Source organism: Vidua macroura, chromosome 9 (genome assembly GCF_024509145.1).
Source record: "Vidua macroura isolate BioBank_ID:100142 chromosome 9, ASM2450914v1, whole genome shotgun sequence".
NCBI classification, from domain to species: Eukaryota; Metazoa; Chordata; class Aves; order Passeriformes; family Viduidae; genus Vidua; species Vidua macroura.
This window is the reverse complement of record NC_071579.1, coordinates 17,156,112-17,180,846: the sequence shown is the minus strand read 5'-3', so window position 1 is coordinate 17,180,846 and position 24,735 is coordinate 17,156,112. Positions and strand designations below refer to the sequence as shown.

The 24,735-nt window shown below is 42.1% G+C and overlaps 1 protein-coding gene across 5 annotated transcripts in view; it reads left to right on the top strand.

The window, feature by feature from the left end:
* Nucleotides 1-14,059, top strand: part of LRRC8D (leucine rich repeat containing 8 VRAC subunit D) — a 49,534-nt gene extending 35,475 nt beyond the window's left edge. For all 5 annotated transcript variants that reach the window (XM_053985382.1, XM_053985383.1, XM_053985386.1 and 2 more), the window contains one exon: nt 11,192-14,059. In XM_053985382.1, the coding sequence (XP_053841357.1) occupies nt 11,194-13,755 (2,562 nt within the window). In that variant the 5' untranslated portion in view covers nt 11,192-11,193 and the 3' untranslated portion in view covers nt 13,756-14,059. The remainder of the gene's footprint in view (nt 1-11,191) is intronic.
* Nucleotides 14,060-24,735: the final 10,676 nt, after the last annotated feature.

Below are 24,735 nucleotides of genomic sequence, written 5' to 3'. Positions count from 1 at the left end.
CTCTGTAAATGGGATTGAATAAAGTGTCCATGTTTTTATTTTAGCTGATGTGAAATATACACTCAACTTCGTTATCTATTTTAAAACAAATTTGACTGGAAAGGAAAGCTTCATTGTCCATTTCACTGGAAAGGTAGGATTCAAGAGCTTTAGTGCCTTATTTTTGAGATAGCATCATCATCAAACCAGTGGGAAGGAGTATGGCTAAGTATATAGGAATGCTGTAATTGTAAAGGGATTTATCTGGACATAATGTTAAGCCATCTCAAAGATTGCAGTGCATTAAAATGTTAAATTTGATTATACTTTAATCAGGCTGTTATCCCACTTTTTAAAATCTTTTTCTGGAAGCCTGAGGGAGTTTGGTTTTTTGCTTTGAATGTTAGAGCCACAAACATGCTTATCATTGCCTAACAAATAATCACTTTTAGATTGTGAGCCTTCAGGGGCAAGGGTTGTCTGCCCACTCCCTGCTGGAGGGCCCTCAGTGCAGAGGTTACAATTCCAGCTGGAGCATTTGAGTCAAATCATAATATAAATTTAGCAATAGTAAAGATTTAAATTGGAGGTTGTATGGATCTGTTAGTGCTGGTGAATGGCATCAAGCAATACAACAGAAACCTTACTGAACTTTTTTGCAGAGCTGAAAGCTTGCTTGTTAGAGCAGGAATGCTGCAATCACTGGTAGGACAGCAAGTTTTGGAACATTCTTTCTGTTCTTAAGGCAATGTTTTGAATGGGGTTTTGAGAAAATAAAGCATAAAAAGGAAGGAGGTGATCTGAACTCATCAGCAAAATTTCAAAAGAGCCCCCAAAAATGTGTTGCAGTGCAATTTCTTTTTATGTCAAAGTACTGAAGTACACACCCTGAACCAAACAATTAAGGGACTAGATGGACTAAGCAAATAGCTTATCTCTTACAGAAAGCAGCTTAAGTTTAGAAGAGGAAAAAGAATTATAGTAAACTTAAATAAATCCCTTTAAGGATAAATGCTTCAGCTGCAGGCATTTTTCCTGGCATGAAACCACTGGAGGTTCAGCTATTGGAAGCTTGGCAGGGATGTGGTAACATTAATAACTCATCTTTCATCTGCTGATCAGAGTTTTATGTGAGAAGTCATAGTTGTTACCCATCTGGCAAGGATGTCTGAGGTGTAGGAGATCTCTGTGCTTGATAAAGAGCAGGTAGGGTTGGCAGCAGGCTGTCAGTTGTGTGGTGCCTGCCCTGGGTTGGGGGAGACAACATGCTGGGGGTGTCAGGGGCTGCTTGGCTGGTACCTAGAGGAGTTTCTGTGTCATGGCTTTACAGCTGGACCTTGGCCTGAGTGAGGAAGTATCCCCTTCTCCCTGGGGATAAAAGAAGCTGTGTGACATTTAAGTAGGAACAAAGTTAGACTGTTGTCCCATAAAGAGTGGAGAGACTGTGTATTTGAAAATTGAGAGTGCAGCCTATTTACTGCACTGTAAACTAGCATTTTAATCTTTTCATCAAAGCAGCAGAGTGGATAAAAGGAAAGGTGGACTTTGAGTGTGTTTTTTCATATCCTGATTCTCAGCTGCATGTCATGCACCTTCCTACTGCTCTTGCCACAGAAAAGGTCTTGGCAGAAACAGAGGAACTCTGATGTATGACTAGGAGGCTTGTGTTTACATGTAGCTTCTGTGTCACTGGGCACTTTTTTGTGTGTATGCATATGTGTCATTTGCTTTTGTCATTTTAAGTTTTTGATTTAAGTGTGACCTTTCCTAGTTTGCTTTTAGCTAATGGGTATAATGAAAGTGCCACTGCAGATATTTGAAAATACACTAGCCTGTATATGTACAAATCTTTATGAAACTTCTGTTCAACATGTGAGTCACTGTGTTTGCAGGCTGAAGAGATGAACCAGCTAAGATAGGGAACAATGGAGCCTCTACTTTAGTTAAAGGAACTTTTTGTCTGTTCTTGTGTCTAGATCTCCATGAGGATGCTGTAAATGTTCCAGTTCAAGGTTGCTGACATGTCCATTAAAATAAAAGGAAGGAGAAAGTATTCATTTAAAATCATTTACTTCAGTTACTCAGTAAACCTGCTTCCATATGGATGGGAATGCAGTTTAGAAATTAAGTAAAATCAGACTTTAGTACCGTGAGCTAAGGTACTAAGGAGAGTTCATTTTGCCCTGAAGAGGGGCTATTAAAATCTGCAGTAAAGTGAACTTTAGCAACACATTTCTTTCTCTTTGGTAGGCATTCCTCCTTATTCTTTAGGTACATTTAGGGTGTGTAGTTAGAGCTACTAATATATTTTGCAATAAGATTTGTATCTTTACATTCTGTGGCTTAAAATCACCATACTATCAGCTCCATGTATGCCAGGTTCAATTTTTTAACAGTTTGAAGTTGCCCTAGTTCCAAGTGAATTTGGAAGAAGGAGACAGACAGACTGGCAGTGTGTGTGGCTGTGCATCAGAGAAGAGTATTTTTCAGAATAATTGCATGAGTTTCTGGGTGCTGTCTCTATCTGAGATAAAGCAATTTCATGTAACAAGCTTTGTAGCCATGTGAACTTATTTATGTAAAAGGAAATTTGAATAACTTGGATGTAAACCATTGTAAACCATTTTTAACTGTTCTGTTTTTCAGATTTCTAAACTAAAAAGGAAATAAAAGTTTGTTATACTTTTTTACTTTTTTTCTCTTCCAATCCTTTAAATTTATTTTAATTGTATTGCTGGGTTGTTTTTTAGTGATAAAAAGCAGCCTCTAGGGACAAGAGTTACCAGATGTGCTTTTATTTTGGTGCAGCTTGCTTTTGCAACTTGATAAATTCCCAAAGTGCTCTGGTTAGTAGAAGTGCCAGATGTTTACTGTGTGTTCCTCTACTTCTGATAGTGGTCATGAAAACACTGCAGAAACCTTGTGGCCTAAAAGATAGGGGAACAGCAGATTTAGAAATGGCAAAAGGATTAAATATTTACACTTGAGTGCAAGCAGCTGTTAGTTTATTATATGGTGTAATTTCTAATTGCATTGTACATCCATGCCAGCTCAGGTTAAATGCACTTCAGTAGCTTTCAGTTGTGTCTGCACTTGAGTAAAAGTGCTTGGTGTTAAACTGAGAGGCCTGCACACACAAGTTGGGCTTTCTTTTCAAGATTACTGGTCTGGCTGTTTTGGGAATTCTGTGAAATGAGATACAAAGTGTCTGCTCACTGTCTTTTCTCTCTGGGTAGGTGAAACAGAAAATGCTGTTGGAGATTTGGTTACTCGGCTGTGGCGGTGTGACTTTGATCCCTGGGAACGTGCTGCCTCAGATCAAGGAAGGATGAATTGGCATTGCATAAATAAGAGGGACTGCAGCAGCAGTGTAAGAGTGCATGTGCTAGGGTACATCCAAGGCATTCTCTGCCTTTCTATGCCAGGTCCTTGCCACTCTGCTGTAGGATTTCTGTTCTGGCAGCTGTGCCCCTGAAATGCCTGTGTGTTCAGGTAGAAAGAGCATCTTAAATTGAGTATTTACCCTGCTGGTGTCTCATTAGCCACCTCTTTTGGTTTCTTGCATATTGCCTTGCTAGGTGGTTTGTTTTGGAAGTGTAAATTCACATGTGGTTAACTGACTTCAACTGGAACACATCTAATCCTGACCTCTTTACCAGAGAGGACCACTCTCTCCAGTCTTGTTTGCTTCTCCCATCTCTTCTCTGCTGCCCTTCATGGTCTCTGACCCTGCTCGCTTGTGAGAAGTGAGGATGGAGCAGTGTTGCTGAACATCCAGCTCTGGGTCTGCCTGAACTTTCTGAAGTATACTGGGCACCAGCTCTGCACTCTGAAGCCTGAGGATAAATGTCAATAAAACCTGAAGCTAGCACTTTTTGTCAAAGCAGCTCTTTCGTAAGAGCATGCTCAGGAGTACTGCACCAGGCAAAGTGAGAAGTTTCTCATTTTCTGTGCTCCATAGACACAGAATTTGCATGCAGCAAATACAGAGCTAATTGTGTTAATAATTTGGGGTTTTTTTTGGGAGCTTTAATTGTGTTAATAATCCTTGGGTGGTTTGGGGAACTACTCAGAAATGTAGAAATGGGCTCCTGTTTTGAAAGTCATCTTTAAACAGACCTTTCCAGTCATTTACAGCAAGGCAAGAATGAGGCAAGATTTGACAGTTTATTGTTAGGGAAATAATGGCTGCTAATACTGCTTTTTAAATATCACATTGATTACAAAACCATTTGTGTAGGAGTGGTGTATGGCACTAGACCTTCAAAGAACTGGTAAACAAGGAAGATTCAGTGTAAACACTTAAATAGCAGCATCCAAAAGTAGGTTAGAGTGTTACACAACCTGAAAAAGCCCAGCTTTGAAGGACAGCATTTTTGAAGACTTTAAAAAAAAAGAAAAAAAAGTGGTTTTTATAGATTTCATTTTTGTAAATGGTATTAATTTTACATTGATTATGTAAAGAATCTTATTTTTGTCTCCAGCTTACTGAAGCCTAATATTTCTTTATGCAGTCTTAAGAGAAGTAAGATTTGATAATTTTTTTGTTTTGCAAGTTACTGTCAGTGAGGCTCATGTTGTTCATAAAGGTGATGCTTCCTTAAGTGGAGAATGTATTTGCAGACTATACCAGAGATTATATATATTATGTATATAGATATATAGACATATACAGAGAAAGGCATTATATATCCACCTTAAGGGAAAGTCCAAAATTAGAGCTGTGCAGTTTGGGCAGTGGGATGGGGGAACTGGGGACATAAGTTAGATGTGGGGGGTTTTGTTTGATTGCTTTTGTTTCTCAAACAATCAGTGTATGAGTTATTATTTAATTAAAAGCTATTGTAGAACTCTTGCTCCTTAGTTGAAATGTTTTTCTCTATAGGAAATATCCTTTCAGCTTTGTGTTCATTGCTTTTCCTTATCCAGTCATCATCCATTACAGGGTAGGCATACAAAAATAAACCAAACTAGATCTTGCAGATTAGTTTCAAATTGGTAGATTTGATTGCTGTCAGGTGTTTAGGGAAGAAACAGCAAGTGGGAATTCTTGTCATTCTGATTGGGTGGAAAGAAATAATGGAAATCCTTTTCTATGCAGTTTTTTATATTAAATCTGGTTTTGATTTTCCAGAAATAAAAGCACTGATCAGAAAGTATGTGATAACATAAGCCCCATCTTGGTGTTAATGTTCTGCAATGCCTTCCATCACTGAAGTAGCACCAAAACATTTCCTCTAATAGAGTAATACTATAAAAACACCCATGTTATGTTTTCCTGTGAAATGTTTCCTGGACTTTTCAGGCAATAGAGACACTCGGTGCACAAATTTACACTTAGCTGAATTTTGGGGGTTTGTTTGCAGGATGGTTGAGAGGAGGAGCAGTTGTACCTTCAGCTGGTTTTGTAGCTTGAGTGGGCTCAGGTAGAGTAAAGCACAATAATCCCTTGTGAAATAAAGCAGCAGAGAGCTAAGTCCTCTTAGCCAACATATTAGGAGCTGCAAACCAGGCTAGGAATAGTTGTGATATTCCCACCTACTTTAGCAGGGCAGTTTCCCTCTATTACTCGATCACAAAGCCTACTGGTGGTTAAACCTTCAGTTTGTTTTAGACTTCTCATCTCAGAAACTGAATAACCAATGTGGGTATGGATGTGTCTGTATGCTTAGAATGCCTAACCTGATTTGTAGACTTTCCTGTATGTCTTTGGGCATTATTTCACAAGGGTCCTGGGGCTCCTTATACTTGGTTCTGTGGAGGAGAAAAGGAGGGAGGGAAAAAAAAAGAATAGTGCCATCTTTTTGACCTTTGCAGATTGTCTATGGAACAATTGATATTGGCAGGGTCCTGGCTAACAGGAATCTCATAATCCATTCTTATCACATTAAGGCCTGATAGTCTGCTTTTATAGGATATTGCTGAAGTAGAAATGGTTGGTGGAAAGAGACAACAAAATATACAGTGGAAATTAAATTTAAACTTATGGTCACTTGATCAAAAACAAGCTAGCAAAGCCTTTTAGTTATGGGAAAACTTTTCTTCTCCTTAATTTCCTGTGGGAAGGGAGAAAACAATTTTGTTCATGGTAGCACTTTTTACTAGAAATGTTGAGGTTTTTTTAGGAAATTCTTTACCAGATGCAGTAACAAGGCGGATTCAAGAATCTTTTTGTTTCCTGAAACAAAGTGGACTTGTTTGGAGTCTTGGGAACCTGAGAGTAAATGAGTGTATCATGTGCTACAATTCTCCTTTTATTTGTTTGTTCTGACTTTGAATTTGCTTTAACTTTAAATATGCTTTTAAGACAGGAGGGCCAGTGAGTTACAGGACAGACAGTTTTTATCTGTAAGTACAGGAAGAAGTAGGATGTAAATAAACATTAGTGACATACCAATCTGCTGCTTCCTTTTCTGCTAACTTCTGTATTTAAGCTAGAACAATTTCTTAGGAAATATCCCAAATGTGTCCATTTTGTATTTCAGCATTCATAGTCTGAAATGTGTCAGAAACTCACCAGGCTAATCACATTCTGACCTCTTTCCATTACTGCTTTTGTTAAAGACTAATGAAATTATTGTAGTTGTTAAGAAGAATGATTTAATAAAATTAGTTGCTACCCTTGCTGATTTAATGTGGACCTATGACAATTCTATTGTCATTGTTAATTTTTTTCTCTTTATATTCCAGTTTCACAGTAACTTGTATAACTGCAAAACAAACTAAGTAGGTTTAATTCTAGAGCTCCAAATCACACTACTGCACGACTTTCAGAACTTGAAGTTTTTCCACCTAAAATCTTAGAAGGTAGCAAGAAACAGCTGTGCTTAGAACAGTTGCATTTATTTAGGCTAAAAATGTTGGGTTTTTTGTTTTGGTTTTTTTTTAGGAGAAAGAATACACCCAGGAGATATCTTGAAGTGATAGATGGAGCTGAAAGAAATTGTATCAGTTTCAGATAGAATGTCATCCATGTTACAGAACTGGAGACAGGGTTTGGGAGGAAAAAAGGTTATTTGTTAAAATTAAAGCCTTTATGTAGCTGTGCAGCCCTAAGGATCATACTGCAATATCTTTGAATTAAAATCTATGCTTATTAAAACTAAACAAAAACGTGCTATTTAAAAAAAAGGAGTCTGTCCTGACATTCCATATTGGGAATGAGAAAATTTCTCTTCAGGAACCTCACTTTTCTAGTGTGGCTCTCTTTGGATCTTGGGTATGTCAAAGCCCCATATTCTGCTGACCCTCAAGGTTCGTTTAGTGCCTTGTAAGCCCTGAAAAGGGCTGAAAGAAGTGCATGTTTTCACCATGAGAAATCAGGTATTTTAACATTTCAGCTGCACAGGACTTTGTTCTTCCGTTTGACCCACCTGCTCGCAGATGTTTTCTGCATTGGGCTTGTGAGTAGAGCATGCCATGACTGGTTTTGAGGGGAGACCACCTATGGCAGGGTGTTGCAGGCTCTGCCTGCCAGACACAGACTGGCATTTGCATCTTTCTTTTTTCTTTTATTTTCCTTCCTTCCTTAGTGTTATCACTGTAACTTAGAATGAAACTCAAAGCCCAATTTGTCACTCTTCAAAGGAGTTGAAAATTAGCAGTGAAAATACTCTCCACCTGCTCTAAGGAATATTCCACACAGTAGGTTTCAAAAGATTTGAATAGTTTAAATTCAAATGGAATAAAGAAAATCCAAACCCATTACATACTGTACAGACTCTTTGTTCTGAGTGCCTCTTAATTGTTTGATTTCTAAGTGTGTGCAGAAATATAATAAAAGTTAACTTCTATGGTTATTAGTTTAGTAAAATCAAACACCAATACATGTTAGGATGGATTTAAGAGAGAAAATATCAAATTTATTTGCAGCCTGTCAGAATGTGTCTTATAGTGTGTCTAGGTTTATAGTTTTTCATTTTGGTTCTTAAGACTCAGAACATTAAACATTTTGGATATGTAAGGAGACAAATCTGTTTTCAGCTCTTGGAACTGATTTTTGCTAGCTAGAAAAAGGTCTGTCTTTTATGAAACAGTGTTAGTAATGCCACAGAGGAGTTTTTTGTGGTTTATAACTGCTAATCTCTGCCAAAACAAGAGCTCTTCTCTGAGTGTCAGTAACTTGAAAGAAAAGATGAATTCAGAACATTGTATGTGGTACTTCTTGGTGTAAAGCTCCTGTTACACCATGCTGCCTACAGCCTCACAAAGAGGATTACTTAGGCTCTGTTGTGTCTCCTAACCTTTTTGGCAATGATTTTGTGTATGCAAGACAGAGGTCTGGTAGAGGTGATTTTTAACTTCTGCTTTTATAGCTGTTCTTTCTAAGTCTTCAGCTGGAACCACTTTGTGCTCCGTCATTTCTTTTCCATTATTTCAGTTGTTTAGAGCAGTCATGTCTGCAGTGCCTGGGTTTCCATGCTTTATCCACGTGTTCTCATGGCAGAAGCAAAAAAATCACCTTCTTTCTGTGAAAGGAATTCTGGAGGCCATGTCCCAAACCGCAGTGAAGTAACTTCCCACGTAATTAGCTAGTGCAAAGTTGAGAGAAAGGCTAGCCCCAGAGGAAGAAGCAGTAGCAGCTAGCTGTGTTTGTTCCAGCAGTGAGCTCGTTCCTCTCCCACCCCGCTGCCCTGCTCTCCTGCACCGTGCCTGGCTGCCTGCGCCCGCAGGACTCGTCCTTGCTCTGCCTTTGCCTTTGTGCTCTCCTGCTGAACTCGCCTGCTGGGCGAGAAGTTCTTGTGGCAGCCAAGGTAGGTGAGACCACTGTGAAAACAGTGTGGAGATCAAGAGTATGCCTTCCAGAGAGCATCCTAGAAAGAAAAAAAATCCATTCGGGGGAAAAAAATCACTTCTGCTGTTGCTTTGTGGTTTTCCTGTTCTGGGCAGGTGACAGGCAGTTGGGCCCTAGGAGTTAGGAGGGTCCTTTTTTATCAATCTGTTCACATTAGCACAAATAGCTAATGCTGTTCATGTGCACAGTTATTGTTTAAATGTCAAAGGTAGCAATTCCAGGGCAAGCAGTCATGCTGTGACTCGGTGTAGGAAAAGCACTGGGAGACATTAAAGATGGGAGTTTGTAGCTAACTTCCAGGTAAGGCACTGGAAGCTTTGATAGCTGGGGTGTGTTACTGGTCAGTGTCCTTCAGCACTTTGTACAGCAGCTGCAGCCCTGGGGAGTGTGTGGGGGCAGGCTCAGGAACCTCTCAGGAAGGAGGTCCTTGTGAAGCTGGGAGGACTGTTAAGACCTCAGAACCTTCTGATGAGGGAGGAGTGTTTGACATTCATTTGCCCACTGGAAAATAAAGAAAGTGAGAACTGGAAGCTCCTTTTGCTGGTTCCCTGAGAAACTCAGCCCTAACTTTTAAGTTTTGGCAACTGTGCCAAGAGCACTGAGATGAGTGCTGTTGTGAGATAAAGTCCTTTCCTCTCTGGCTGCCTCCACCAGATCACAGGCTTGGTATGCAAGACTGGTAAAGCTTCTGGGAGGAGTGTGGGAGGGCAGGGGCTGGGTATCTCCCTGTGTTGGAGGAGACACTTTGATCATGAGCTCTGTGGTAGTAAAGACAAGTGCTGGCCTTTCCCACCAACTGAGATGTGGGAGCTGCTTGTACTGGTGTGGGGAAAGAGGGATGCTAGTGCATGACTTCCACTATATAGGCAATTGCTGGTATTTGAACTGTGTGTGTGGAAGAGTGTTATCCAGAAATAATTAAATTATCACGCTGTATATATGTTGCCTCTGACATCTCCTTTACGATGTGTAAGGTGCAGGTCTTTATGAACTGTTATGCTACAAGTTAAAAATAATAAATCTAATGCATCTTGTTACTGCCTGCTTTGATCTCTTTGGGCTCTGCTAAGCTGTTCTTGTCCCCAGCAAAAGGAGACAGACTCTGTGGGATAGTGTACATACTATCTCCTTCCCAGCTGTGTGTGTGCACACAAGCTAGATATTTTTCTGTAGAAATGGTAACTTTGGGTCACACGTTCAGAAGCAGTCAAAATGATGATTTTGCCACATCCTGCTTGTGCAGGAAGCTTATTTTTTTTAAAGCTGATAAGTTGATTCCTCCATATTTTGTCAACACAAAAAGCGAAGCAAGTTATTTAAAGCTGTAGGGAGGTTTGGATTCTCCCGTGGTCAGTTTGCTGCTTTGTCTCACATGCATGAGTTTAAGACAAAGTGAAAGCCTTGCAGTAAGCTCCTGTCCTACATGTACTAAGTGGCTTCCTGTGATCACTAGGATGTGATGATAATCTGAAAAAATGTTTTCCCTATTATATTAAGAAAGATTTGTGGGGTTTGTTCTTTGTTAGCTGGGTTAAATCATTTGGGGAGAAAAATGTGTACAGTACCAATATTTGGTCCAATCATAAAGGAAATGGTTTGGGTTGGAAGGTTCCTAAAAATAGCATCTAGTTCCAACACTCCTGCGTGGGCAGGGATGCCACTCACTAGATCAGGTTGCTCAAGTCCCCATCCAGCTGTTTTTTACTTTAAAACATCCAAGTATATTAAAAAGGATTGTGCCAAATGTTCACATAGTGGCTACAAGGCTTTCGCTTGTGCTGCAGTGATACTTAAAAGGGAAAGGAGCCAATCAATCTGATAAGACATGTGGATGCTCAGTAGGAAGGAGTGGAAGATACTGTGTTGTGCTAGAGGAAAAGAAATGAGAGACCTTGCTGACGATGAAACAAGACCTAAAATGTGCTGTCCAAGTCATGAGCAGAGCACAAAGTATTTAGAAAAATGCTGTTTTGTTTAAATGCAAGGTACTACAAAATACTGTTAGTAGTGGATTTTTTGTGCTCAGACTCAAGCAATCATTTTTACAGAATTGGATTTTGTGCTCTGTAGTCTATTGTTGCTCTTTCCTTTTATTAATATATATCAGGTACAGTATTATACCTTTCAGATGCTTCACTTGCATAGAGCAAGCTTCAGTGCTGTGAAGTGGCAAAGATACGTAAACATGATGTGGTCTTAAGTGAGAAGCCTTTTGTTTTGCTAAAATACTTCATTGTTCTGGTTATATATCCTTTGGAAAAACTGTTAGTGGCATGATGGACAATAATGTGACAGGCAACAAAACATAAGAAAAAGCGAAACCTTCTGAGGTTGTGTACGTCATGCTGGGATTGTTTTTAAATGGTAAAATTAATGTCCCCAGTCAACAACAGTGATTTTGTCTTTGTTCTCTTGTAGGAATGTTTACCCTTGCAGAAGTTGCATCGCTCAGTGACATCCAGCCAACTTACCGTATCTTGAAACCATGGTGGGATGTATTTATGGATTATCTTGCTGTTGTTATGTTAATGGTTGCCATTTTTGCTGGAACCATGCAGCTGACAAAAGACCAGGTGGTCTGCTTGCCAGTTTTGCAGTCTACTGTAAATTCAAAAGTGCAGCCTGATACAGCAGGGAAGGCTGACTTCACCACTGTTGAAACAACCACTGGTCAAGAAGAAGCGTCAATGAGAACTGTTTCCTTTGCCCCTACTGTAACACCTGACATTCTTCAGAGCAGAGCTACCTCTTCTCAGTATCAACCCACTGAATCAGACCAGGAGCTGAAGAAGGAGCAGAAAGATTCCTCAGGCCGTAAAACAAATTTGGATTTTCAGCAGTACGTATTTATTAACCAGATGTGCTATCATTTGGCTCTTCCTTGGTACTCAAAGTATTTTCCCTATCTTGTTCTCATCCATACTATCATTTTAATAGTTAGTAGTAATTTCTGGTTCAAGTATCCCAAGACTTGCTCAAAAATTGAGCATTTTGTATCTATACTGGGGAAGTGCTTTGAGTCTCCTTGGACTACAAAAGCGTTGTCTGAAACGGCATGTGAGGACTCTGAGGAGAACAAACAGAGGTTAACTGGGGCCCAGTCCCTGCCCAAGTATGTTTCCACTAGCAGTGACGAAGGAAGCCCAAGTGCTAGCACTCCCATGATAACCAAATCTGGCTTCAAATTTTCAGCTGACAAGCCGATGATCGAGATTCCCAGTGTCACGATTTTAGATAAGAAAGATGGAGAACAAGCCAAGGCGCTGTTTGAGAAAGTCCGTAAGTTCCGGGCTCATGTGGAAGACAGCGATCTGATTTACAAGCTCTATGTTGGCCAGACTGTCATCAAGACTGTCAAGTTCATATTTATTCTCTGCTATACTGCAAACTTTGTCAACACCATCAGTTTTGAACACATCTGCAACCCGAAAGTGGAACACCTGATTGGCTACACACAGTTTGAATGTACACACAATATGGCTTATATGTTGAAGAAGCTGCTTATCAGCTATATTTCCCTCATCTGTGTCTATGGTTTTATCTGCCTCTACACGCTTTTCTGGCTGTTCCGGATACCTTTAAAAGAATACTCTTTTGAAAAGGTCAGAGAAGAGAGTAGCTTCAGCGATATCCCAGATGTCAAAAATGATTTTGCGTTTCTCTTGCACATGGTAGATCAGTACGACCAGCTGTATTCGAAGCGATTTGGTGTCTTTTTGTCAGAGGTAAGCGAGAACAAACTGCGCGGGATTAGTTTAAACCATGAATGGACTTACGAAAAGCTCCGGCAGCACGTCTCCCGCAATGCCCAGGACAAGCAGGAGTTGCATCTCTTCATGCTGTCGGGAGTCCCCGATGCAGTGTTTGATCTGACCGATCTGGATGTGTTGAAACTGGAGCTGATTCCTGAAGCGAAAATTACAGCCAAAATATCCCAGATGACAAATCTTCAGGAGCTTCATCTGTACCACTGCCCTGCGAAGGTCGAGCAGACTGCCTTCAGCTTCCTCCGGGACCACTTGAGATGCCTTCATGTGAAATTCACAGATGTTGCAGAAATTCCTGCGTGGGTGTATTTGCTCAAAACCCTCCGTGAATTGTATTTGATAGGCAACTTGAACTCTGAAAATAATAAAATGATAGGGCTTGAATCTCTTAGAGAGTTGAGACACCTTAAAATTCTCCACGTGAAGAGCAATTTGACCAAAATTCCCCCCAATATCACAGATGTAGCACCACATCTGACAAAACTAGTCATTCATAATGATGGCACTAAGCTTGTGGTACTCAATAGCCTTAAGAAAATGACAAATGTTGCAGAGTTGGAACTGCAGAACTGTGAACTGGAGAGAATTCCCCATGCCATCTTCAGTCTCTCTAATTTACAGGAACTGGATTTAAAGTCAAATAGCATACGCACAATTGAAGAAATTATCAGTTTCCAGCATTTAAAAAGATTGACTTGTTTAAAGCTGTGGCACAACAAAATAGTCAGCATTCCTTCATCTATTACTCACATAAAGAATTTGGAGTCTCTTTATCTCTCCAATAACAAACTTGAAACTTTACCTGCCGCAGTGTTCAGTTTACAGAAACTTCGGTGTTTGGATGTAAGCTACAACTCAATTGCGGTGATTCCAGTGGAAATAGGTTTGCTTCAAAATCTTCAGCATTTTCACATCACAGGAAACAAAGTCGACGTTTTGCCAAAACAGTTGTTTAAATGTGTTAAATTGAGGACTTTGAGTCTGGGACAAAACTGTATTACCTCAATCCCAGATAAAGTAAGTCAGCTGTTGCAGCTGACTTACCTGGAACTGAAGGGAAACTGCTTGGACCGTCTGCCAGCTACACTGGGGCAGTGTCAGCTTCTCAGGAAAAGTGGGCTTGTAGTGGAAGATCACCTCTTTGACACTTTACCCTCAGAAGTTAAAGAGGTGTTGAATCAAGACACAGGCATTCCCTTTGCTAATGGGATTTAGACTGAGGTGAAATGCTCTGGTAGCTGACTTCCAAATGGTAAATGATAAAAAGTATGGCAACTGTGAGATCATGTGTTCTAGAAAGCAGAATTCCTTGGAAGGCAGAATTACTGGCAGGATTAGAAGTGCAACTGAGTGTTCAATGTTTGCAGTGTTTTAAAAGTTCCATTTCCAAAATTTTTGAGAGGATAAAGAACCTTAATAATCCCAATTCTTTTTTCCTTAAATTGTTTGTAACTTGGATGCTGCCGCTTTTGAATGTTTACAAATTTGCTTGCCTGCTTAAAGTAAATGATTAAATTGATGACCTTTTCTTACTATGCAAGTTATTCCTTAAGGTCTGGTTTTACTTTAGTGCATTATGGGGAGACAAACCAAGGCTAAATGTTGTATGTGGTATGGGCCTAACAGCACTTGAAACACAGGTTGAATTGTGTTGTTAGTATTTAGCTATCCTTGGCAAATAAAACCAGTTTGGCTGTGATTTGAACTGCACCAGAACCACCATTTTCCTGCATTAAGGTATGAGGTTTCATAGAATCATTTAGGTTGGCAAAGACCTGTAAGATCATCAAGTCCAACCATTAACCTAACACTGCCAGGTCCTCCATGTCCTTAATCACCATGTCTGCGCTTTTGTTGAATGCCTCTGGGGATGGTGATTCCACCACTTCCCTGGGCAGCCTATTCCAATGTTTGACCATTCTTTCAGTGAAAAATTTTTCCTAATGATCTATCCTAGCACAACTTATGTCTTTTTGTGCTATTGCTTGTTACCTGGGAGAAAAGACTGACCCCCACCTCACTACACCATCCTTTCATGTAATTGTAGGGAGTGAGGAGGGTCCCTCCTGAGCCTCAATTCTCCAGGCTCAACACCCCCAGATCCCTCAGCCAGTCCTAACAGGACTTGTGTTCCAGACCCTTCACCGGCTCCACTGCCCTTCTCTGGACACTGCAGTACTTCAGTGTTTTGCATCAGGCCAAGTGTGTTTGCCTTCATTCTTCTCCTCAAGGCCTCATGTTTTTGGGTGAGATTCCTTCTGTGGTCTGGTGGCTAGTCCTTCACCCTGGCAAAGGCCGGTCACCTTCCTGCAGCTGGTCTCCCTCTCAGCCTCCATAATGCTCCTCTGTCCCATGCAGCAGTGGGAGGCAAAAGGGAGAATATTGCCACGTGGCTTTCAAGATGGAGATAGTTTTGATGTTTGAGCTCTTTTGGAAGGTGACTTTGAAAGCCATTAAGCACCAAGTGTCTTTACTGCTCATGTTTTGCTCGTCTGAGTTTTTATCTGGAAAACTCAAGGCCTTTCATGAGTTGGTGATTGTTGTGTTTCACAGCCCTTGCTTAGGATGTGGGGCGTCATCTCCATTTACTAGACTAATAACAGACATAAGATCTGCTTTTTCATTCAACCATGATTAAGCTTTATCATCTATTGTGGTGTCTTCCACACCTGGACTTTACCATATCCCAGCCCAATGAATCTAATGTCTTTGAAGACTTACTGTTAGAAATCCTAACTGTGTGCCAGATAAGTAAAGAGAAAAGCAGACAGCAGTGAGCTTGGGTTTGGGTTTTTTTTTTTTTGTTTTTTTTTGGTTTTTTTTTTTTTTTTTTTTGGTTTTTTTTTTTTTTTTCTTCCTTTTTGGTGGTGTTTTTTTAACTGATTTTACATTGCCAGAACCATTAGAGAAATATAATCCATTAAATCTGCAAAATCATCAGTTGTAAATCTCAGTCATTTACATTCCATGTGTGCAGAAAAGAAGTACTATGCTGGGAGATGATTGCATGATTACTCATGGTTTAAACACAATTCCCTATTGTAGTGTGGTCAGGACTGAACTAGTCTGTAGTTCAAGGGACTGTTCTTCTCACACAGAAATCCTCATGCACAGTGATTTCTACTGTAACTTCACCAGAGCTGCCCTGACTTACACCACTATTAATGAGCAGATAGTTTAGGCCTAGAGGCATTGAGCAGGCAGGAACATTTCAAATACTGCTCTTAGAAGTCTTGCATATTTTATTGTTAATAATTTACTGTTAGTCATGCTGGGAGAACTGTTCTCAGCTGTAGGTAGCAGTCTCTGAATACATACCTGCACCAAATGTTTATGTATCTCAGAAGACCAGTTTATGAACAGTGGTTTTCCTATTTCTCATGGGGATACAGTCTGTTTTCCACTTGCCAGCAGGTAGTAAACTTGGGATGTTGACAGTTTTGCAACACCAAGTCACAGGTTAGGCAGAGTACTTGGAGTTACTGATCTGTTCTCCACTGGGAAACTTAGTGTAAATCCTCAGATTCTTTTTTTTTTTTAGTAGAAGTTAAGGCTGCAGCAGACTTTTTTTTTTTTTTAAGAAACTCTTTCATTTGTTTATTTTTTGCACATAGATCACTTTAAAATTGCTGGACTATTGACTCTTTAGAAAAACTGTGGACTATACTATTGGTGTATGCTTGTATTTGCTGTTGAGTGTCATTTCAGTTTCCAAGAAATTGTGTGTAGGAGGGAGGAAGAGTTGGAGGATGACAAAATGATTAAAATATTTAGAAAAATAGTTCTATTTTTAATCTTTTTCCCCCTTTTTTAATAGCAGAGTTGCACAGAACGTGGCTGTGTATTGATCTAGTTTTTAAAAGGTGTTTTTGGTGTTTCTGATTCTCCTGCTGGCCCTACTGTTCAAAAAATAAACCCATGTCTAATTCATATGACTATGGTATACTCAAAAATTAAACCCATGTCCACTTAATGAGTATGGTATACATAACTGTGTTGACTAGTTAGTAGCCAACTGTACGTCTTTAGACAATTTCCTCCAAAATAAGTGTATGTTAAAATTAACATACTTCTAATGCTTGCTTAGCATAAACTTTTTTCTTGTTTTTAGGAGATCTTTCTCAGAGTGGGGAGGAACTTCCCAGCACCCCCATGTCACCTCTCCCCAGTCCTTCCTCCTCTTTGTGACTGTTTATAATGTTCCTGTTTCCTGCGTGTCAACTGACACAGTTTTGCTTTAAAGTCTTGGAAGTTCATCTCTTTTCCATGTAAGGCATGTGAAATATATTTTGCATTTCTATTTGATTTAATAAATAAGATGTTTATATCTTCCTCTAATCTATTTTTTTTAATGGGTGAAAAGTGTGTTTGCATAGTAAAAGCTCTGATTTCAAGTACCTCATGCTGAACTTGTTCTGTGGTGCCTGTACTCCAAGAAGTATGAAGAGGTATGAGTTGCTGCTCCCAATAAATCCCGTAGGTATGTTTCTATCTAGAATACAGTACTTCAGATTTTTTTTTTTTTTATGTACACAATCTATATGACCTACCACTGTTTTTATTTGGATAATCAAATTCTGCAGAACACATGTACGGCCCTGGAAGAAAAACCTGTGTTTGTTCAAATGAGAGGAAGTAGGAAATTGCCCATTCTGTTTGCTTCTGGCACTGTAACTCGTTTTGGTGAAGATCCTTTAGTTTTCCAATAAATTGACCTTTTGGAAACTGCTTCCAGTGATGCAAACTGAATGATTGCATTTCTGGGCAGGCATCAAGCCACTTGGTGTAAGGGAAGATGCTGACACTCGTGAAAGGCTCTCTGCTGCTACATTAATGGCTTTGCAGTCCTGAGCTGCTTTCTCTGGTAGCAAAGCAGGATGCCCGGGTACTGTACATCATGTCTGACTATGGGGGTACTGCTTTGTGGGCTGCATTTTTAATAAAAATCTTCCAGAAATAGCTGTATATTGTGATTCCATGGATGTGCAGAGAAATTAGTGGTGTATGGTTACATGAAGGCAGTGGATTAGAGTGTGATTCCTTTAGTTAATGTCAAGTTAAACAAAGCAGGTGCTTCTATAGGTGTGGTGTTGACTGTCATTCTCATTTCTTACACAATCTGGCTTTCAGACTTCTCAGTTCTCAAGACAGGGAGTTGAGCAGGAAAACCTGACAGTCCCACGTGTAACTTCTGCAGCTTGTTGTGAACATGAAAAATGGGGCTTCTGTTTAGTCTTTGGGTTGCAACCCTGTGAGGGTGCTAAACATGAGAACTGAAGTCTCAGATTTGCTGAGGGACCTTAGTATTGGTAGCAGAGCCATGGGGCACAGTAGGCAGAGGGGAGCTGAGCCATGGGGCACAGTGGCACTGGGCTGAGGGGAGCAGAGCCATGGGGCACAGTGGGCAGAGGGGAGCAGAGCCATGGGGCACAGTGGCACTGGGTGGAGGAGAGCTCATCTGGGCAGCTGTCACCAGTGTGATGGGATTGTTTTCTGTGCAACAGCTGGCCTCAAACTACGATGGACCATGGCATTGCTTTTCAGTCCAAAGCAAAGAGGGAGGCTAAGCCTGTGATTTGAGACCTACTTTACAGTTTAGTACAGCCTTCTCCTCACCTGGGGTAAAGGATATTGAAAACACTTACATTTCCTGTCTATAAGCTGTGGATTCGTTAAAGGAGGTAAAATGACTGAATGATTGTGAAAAACACAAATCATGCAGAAATTACATCATGTAGAAAGATTCAAGAGGCAGAGGCAGTCTCATCATTAGCTGCATGGCAGAGCCGTGTCAATATGTTTCTAATATGTGATCACAGCACAATTTGATGTAGACAGCAAATCATCATCAGTCTGGGCAGGACTAGAAGATACCTCAAGATGTCTTTAAGCCTGCCACCCTGCCTCATGCAGAAATAAGGTTCCCTAACTCATTACTCCCAGATGTTTGTCAATATTAGCATGGGTTAGACAGCGATGGAAATTCCACCCTCTCTAGGCAAGCTGTTTACTTAATCATGTCTGTATTGAAGAAGCACAGCAAGAGAACTGCTAATGCTCTGTTTAAGCCAAACCAAATGGTTAGAAATATACTGACCTATTAGCTTTCAGAAGTACAGACAGACTATGTGGATATGCTGTGTGGATATGTTGCATCCCAAGCAGTTTGGGCAGACTTGAAGTTTAGGATTCCTTTGAAAAAAGCCCTGTGGTACAGCTTTCATCAGTTCAGTTACAGATACAGTGCAAACAGTTGTGTTCTCCAGTAACAGCAGGGCCAAACCACAGTGCAGTGCATCCATGACTGGTCTGCCTTGTCTTAGGCTAGACTGATATCCTTGCCCTTGCAAAGCCTGGGTGATTTGTTTCTTCAGAAAGACATTTTATAAAGGCATTTAAATAAAATTTCTTGAGCAAGTTTGCTGTAGGAACATGCAAGTTGATCCTTAAGATTACCAAATTTGAAAGATTTGAGACTAATTCTGTAGTGATTTTGGCCCTGGCATTAATCCCTTGCCTCCCTCTGTGAACTGATGAAATTACTGCACAAACTAATGATTAGCTTACAGCATTACCCAAATGGTTGGCATTTCAGCACTACAGAAGAGTTCCCAGCTCAGGCTGTCTGCTTGTGCTTATACAGCGTGTTCAGCACTTAAACCAAAGGCATCAAACATTGAGGTTGCAAAACCCTGTGGGTTTATGCTGTTACCAATTTCCCAGGACAGCAAATCATTCCCCATGCTGCTCAAGGGAGGGTACGCTCTGTCACTGAGTACAGTTGTTTCTGTAGCAAAGATGAGGCTTTAGAATTAAGCTCAGAAACAGATTTTCCAAGCTGATTACAAACACACACTCATTCCATGATAAAAGTCATGAGAGATGTCATTTCTGGCTGAGATGCTGAAAATAGTTCCTGTAACTCAGCCAGGCATGGGTGCAGAAGTGGCAGCTCTGTAATGCTGCACATCAACACAATACAACTCAAGTGAGGATCTTTAAAACCACACACCCTGGAGTTTAGCCAGGCTGCAGCTCTCTCCCTTCCCTGAAGAGAACAGCCCCTAAGCCCTTTTGCAATTACTATCACTGGGACCTTTGTTCTGTCTTGCCTCCAACAGCACATAGCCCCTTGATGCTGGAGGTAACACAGGGTTATTGGTTTAATGATGACTGCTTGGGAAGAAAGCCATCTTCTAAATTAACACCACAGTTGCTTGCAGGAAGTCTTCCAGCACAGAGCAGGTCTGTTCCCATAAAATGAACATGCTGTGCCCATAAACAATAAAATTTCAAGTTAGGACTGGGTTGTGTAGACCATTAGGAATAAATGCATGGACATGTTGCTGTTCTGCTAACCAGTTCTGGGATATTTTTGCTGCTTCACATGGTTTGTAAAAATGAATTTGAAAACCATTTTCCCTAACACCATGCTGCAGCAACTCTGGAGCCAATGTTGCTGGCCTGGGGAAGGCAGGCTTACCTCTGAGGGTGTTGCTGGAGGTGCTCTGGCAGAGCTGAGGTGGGAGAAGGTCTGGGTGTTGTGGCTGTTGCCAGCACCCCGTGGAGGGTTCACTCTTCTTGGGAAGCCAGATTTACCTCACTCCTCCTGAGGCATCTATGGGAGATGCCATACAAGAAGGAGTGTGCCAGTAACTACAAAACAAAGGGAATACTGGTGAACGAAACATGTTCTGAAAATGGGGACGAAACGAAAATGTTTCTGAAAAATGGGGATCGTGATAATAGGAGGAAATGCAGAATGAGTGAGAATAAATGGTCCTGAGAGGAGGTAGAGCCCCCACCTCTGGCTTGAAATTTCAGAAGTTTTAGAAAGATAGTGTAAAATCTGGAATGCAAGTTACAAGTGCTCCTGCCTAGAGCCAAGTTCAAATTCTCAGAGCACTGTATGACTTCGCCTTTTTTTTTTTTTCTATTTTGTTTCTTGATATCTGTCCCCTCTGCCTCTCCGAGCAGGCCCTCAGGGTGCCCGTGTGGCTGCTTACATGCTCTCCTTCCCCTCCTGCTGCCCTGCAGTGTCCGCGATAAGCTCATCTTGGCACTTAGCCCAGCAGGGCCCTACCCGGAGCCGCAGCCCTGCCCTGCTGCTGCTCGGCAGCGCCCTGCAGGGGAACCCCGGCACTATCGAGGGCCAGAGCCTAATCTGGGAGCTGCAGCTGCCCCCGGGAAGGGATTGTCCCTCCTCTGGCTGGCAGGCGATACCCGGGTGGGGTAGAGCTCTGCCGGCACTGCAGGGCTTGAAGCTCCCCCCAGCTCCCCACTGCAGGGCTGCTGCATGGGAGTGCTGGGGCAGGCGGGGTCCTGTCCGCTTCCAGCTCACACAGCTCGGGGGAACCGTGTTCTTCCTGCAGCCCTCCAAGGAAAGGGTTGCCATAATATCTTTAAATTGCCATTTCCATAGGCATCCCCGTGGCACCTACAGTTTTGTGTATCAAGAGCCTCCCGTATCTTGCTGGAAATTGGGTTGTGTGTTTCTAACCCTTTTCAGGGAGGATGCAGTCAACACCTGATGAGTGTCACAGCCTGTTCTGCAGTGAGTGCTTCTCCACCCTTCTTATTTTTCTCTGCCCTGGGTTAAACCTCTTCCTTCAGTAGTTTGTAACTCCTATTTCTCTCCTCTCAATCCTCTCAGTTTACCAAGATGGATAGAAGTAGTGTTGTCTGTAATGGGATGTGGGACGTGGGCTGAGGCCTCCCAGTGTACAGCCCTGCCCCCGAGGACGGACACACAGCCAGAAGGAGATTCCCCAGGAGCGACAGTGTCGCCCAATGTCTGGTTTGCCCAGCCCTCCATCTGGCCACGACCTCCTGGTGGCCTCCTCAGAAAGGGAATTCCAAGGCCATTTTGCAAGGTTTCTTTGGTCTGGTGGCTGGTCAGGGCAGGGGCAGGATGTTGCACAGGGTCTGCTGCCCTCGTTTGCTGTTTGGCTTTTCTGAGGTCCAGGGGATACATCTGAAGGCAGTGGTTGGTCTCGAAGCTCTCCAGGTTATTACCTATAATGAGAGTTTTATTGTGGAGTCTTCCCACGCTGTAGCTACAGGAATATCCTGTGGATGTAAAATGCTGGCAAGTGGAGACTCTGAGTATGTACCCAGGTCTGTAGGGCTGTAATGCACAGCAGAGCTGGAAACCAGCTGTCTTTCAGGGCCTCAGCGTTTAAACTATTGTGAATTGTGAAATGTTCTTAACAAAAAGCAAAGGCCAGCTGGGTTGTAAATTGCTGTCAATATCAGTTTGTGTATTTGAGACTTAAGAAAATGCCAGCGTGATGTGACCCAGGAGAATGAGATAGGTTTCTAACTGTCTTTGTACTAAAGTCTCGTTAAGTAAATTGGCTTTAAAATTGAGTGTGCGTGCGGTGGCACTGTCCCTGCGAGTCAGCACTCGTGTGGATGAATAATAGTACTTGGGAATGTTCCTCAAACCTTCAGAGCTATCTGTGGCTGAGTGCATGTTCCTCTCACCAGAGATTTCAGCCTTCACCCACAGCAGGGGTGTTTTCCCCAGGTGCTGCTGATCTGAAACCCCAGTGATTCAGTGTCATGTCTGCAAGACAGAGGCCAGCTCCAGGAGTCCACACAGGCATTGCACAAAGGAGCTTTAGCTTGTCTTCTATTAGGGACCTCCTCCTCTTTCAGTTTAGGACCAGTAAAGCTGACAGGCTGCAGTTTTGAACTAGAACTCTGCAGAAGAGGTCTTAATTAAAACATTTTTCTGAAGTAATTAAAAGACTGTAAAATAATCATGTAGACAGCAGCTACAGCATAGTTTGAAACCTGCCTTTCTCCTCCCTGCCAGGAAGTCAAGTGAATCTTGGCCACGTCTATCCCAGAACAGCAGGTATGCTCCCAGCCAGGGTGTCTCCAAAGGAGTTGCCCCACAGAAGAATTACACCCACTGTGAAAGGTAATTTCAGAGGAAGGCAGGCAGGGTTGTTGCCCTATGTACAGGTCCTTGTACCTGTAGAGCTTTGTTTGTGTTTCTTCTTGCATTGATTATCCTTAGCAACATCTTTAACTCTGAAAAGATTTGTTTAATTAAATGCTTTTAACATTCTTTAACAGGGCTTCTGACTGCTGAGTGCCCCAGAGGAGCTAGCAGCAGACAGCATGGGTTGTGAAACACTGAACAGCCTTGTTGGGGCTCTGAGGGTCCAAAAATGAGCATTTTAGCTTTACATTCTGCTGCTCTCTCCTCACCAGATTGAGAAGGGGCTGGTAATGGAGGAGACCTCAGAGATGTGGCATCACTGTGGTTTTGTTAGGCAGCATTCAGTGCTCCTGACAGCCTGAAGGGCTGCTGCTATTATTAGCGAAATGATGGTGGTGGTGTGATTTGCTCTGTGCAACACCTGAGTTAAAGAAGCTTAAAGGATGGACAGATACAAACTGGGCTAGGCATTGGATATTATAAAACTATGTCAGTCCTGTGTGATGTGGAAAAAAGTGTGTAGATGCTGGTTCTCTACTTGTTATCCTGCTGGCCACAGCATTTCCAGTGCTTAACAGTAAATGGGCCTCAGTGTGAGCTGCTGCTCCTCAATGTATGAGAGTGGAACAGGTGGGATGTCTGGGATGGATTTCTCATGCTGTGATGTGTAGTAGGGCTGGGCCATTTACAAGGACTCAGGTTAAAAATGCCCTGAGCCCCAAGATCATTGGCCCTCAGCAACCCCACTGCCTGCAGGGGTGTCTCTTCCTGTCAGTAACTGTGGATGATACATTTTGGGGAAGAAAAACAACTCTAAACACTCATTTTAGTACAAAAGTATTTTATTGTGGTGCTGTTTAGGAGGCTTAATGTGAAATGCCTTGCTACAGGATATTGGGGATATGAGTTTTCTTGGTCTCAAGAGGATGCAAAGGAAATTAATGGGAGAGAACTCCAGGGAAGATTAACAAATACATGGAAACTACCTCAGCTGTGGCATGGCCCTGGCTTTTGCCCTGATTTCTCTATGATCTGCAGCACCTCCTGTCAGGAAGGGAGGTTCTCCCACAAAATGCCCTGGTGGAAAGCATCTTCCCATCAGGAGGCACCACAAGTACAACGTGCTCATGCTGCAGAGCACACAGGATGGCCACCAGCCTCAGGCATGGCTTCAATTCCTCCATCATGACACCTTTCTAACAGGCTGCTTGGGATAACTTTCTGTGACAGGAAAGCTAAATTCCCTGTCCTTCTCATTTTTGTCCATCCTTCAGAGCACATACATATTTTGCTTTTTCCAGACCAGCCAGCGCTGTCATCTGGGCACACAGGCACCATCTGCTCAGAGGGGAGAAGCTTTACTCCTTGGTGTAAGCCACAGCCTTTGATAGATACACACAACAGACCCAAGTGTGCTCCCTGTTTGGGGGCTTCTCCCTGGCAGGACCCATCTCCTCCCTGCTGCTTGCAGGATGCTCCATCATTTGCTGGTTCCTGAGTGTTCTGAGCTTCCAGGACTGGCTCCAGCATGGGCTCCTGTGCAGGAGACAAGGATGGGACTTCAATCACTGCTAGCAGAGGATATTTGAGTTCTACTCCTGCTCACAGAGCGGGAGAAGGGACTGCCAGATACCCCCATCCTCCCTGATTTGTACTGAAGACAGGCATATCCCTCTGGTCTGACACATGGAGAGGAAGGGGTGGATGGGCAGTGCCTGGCTTTTGCTGATTTTGTCTCTACAGAGCCCTGTCCACAAAAAGGCCCAGATGGAGCTCCTCCTCCTCACCTGCGTGCTAGGGGGTGCTGAGGGGGGTGCTGATTTTGGGGCAGAATGAGCCAACTGTTTTGGAGCTCTTTCAAGCTGACTTAAAAATGCAAAGGTTTTTTCAGACTAAGCAGACAGAGACTCTTACTGTCTCCTAGAGCAGGCACGACATTTGGAGATGCAGCTCTTGTTTCCTTCTATGAGCTTTTGCACAAAGGCAGTGGCAAAGTGGCTGTCAAAGGCCAGGGGGGTGGAAATTTCCTGTTTCTAATGTTGCAGGGCTGAAGTGAGGCACAGCTTGTGAGATTAATGCAATGATTATGAGGAGTTTGGAACTGGTCCTAACACATCACAGAAAGCAAAGAAGTCCTGCAGTTCAATGTGCTGACTGTTCCCAGGGCTGGTCTGCCTTTTCACTGCTCACCTCCTGAAGCTCTGTCATACAAAGCATATGGTTGAATGAGCTCCAGTGAAAAA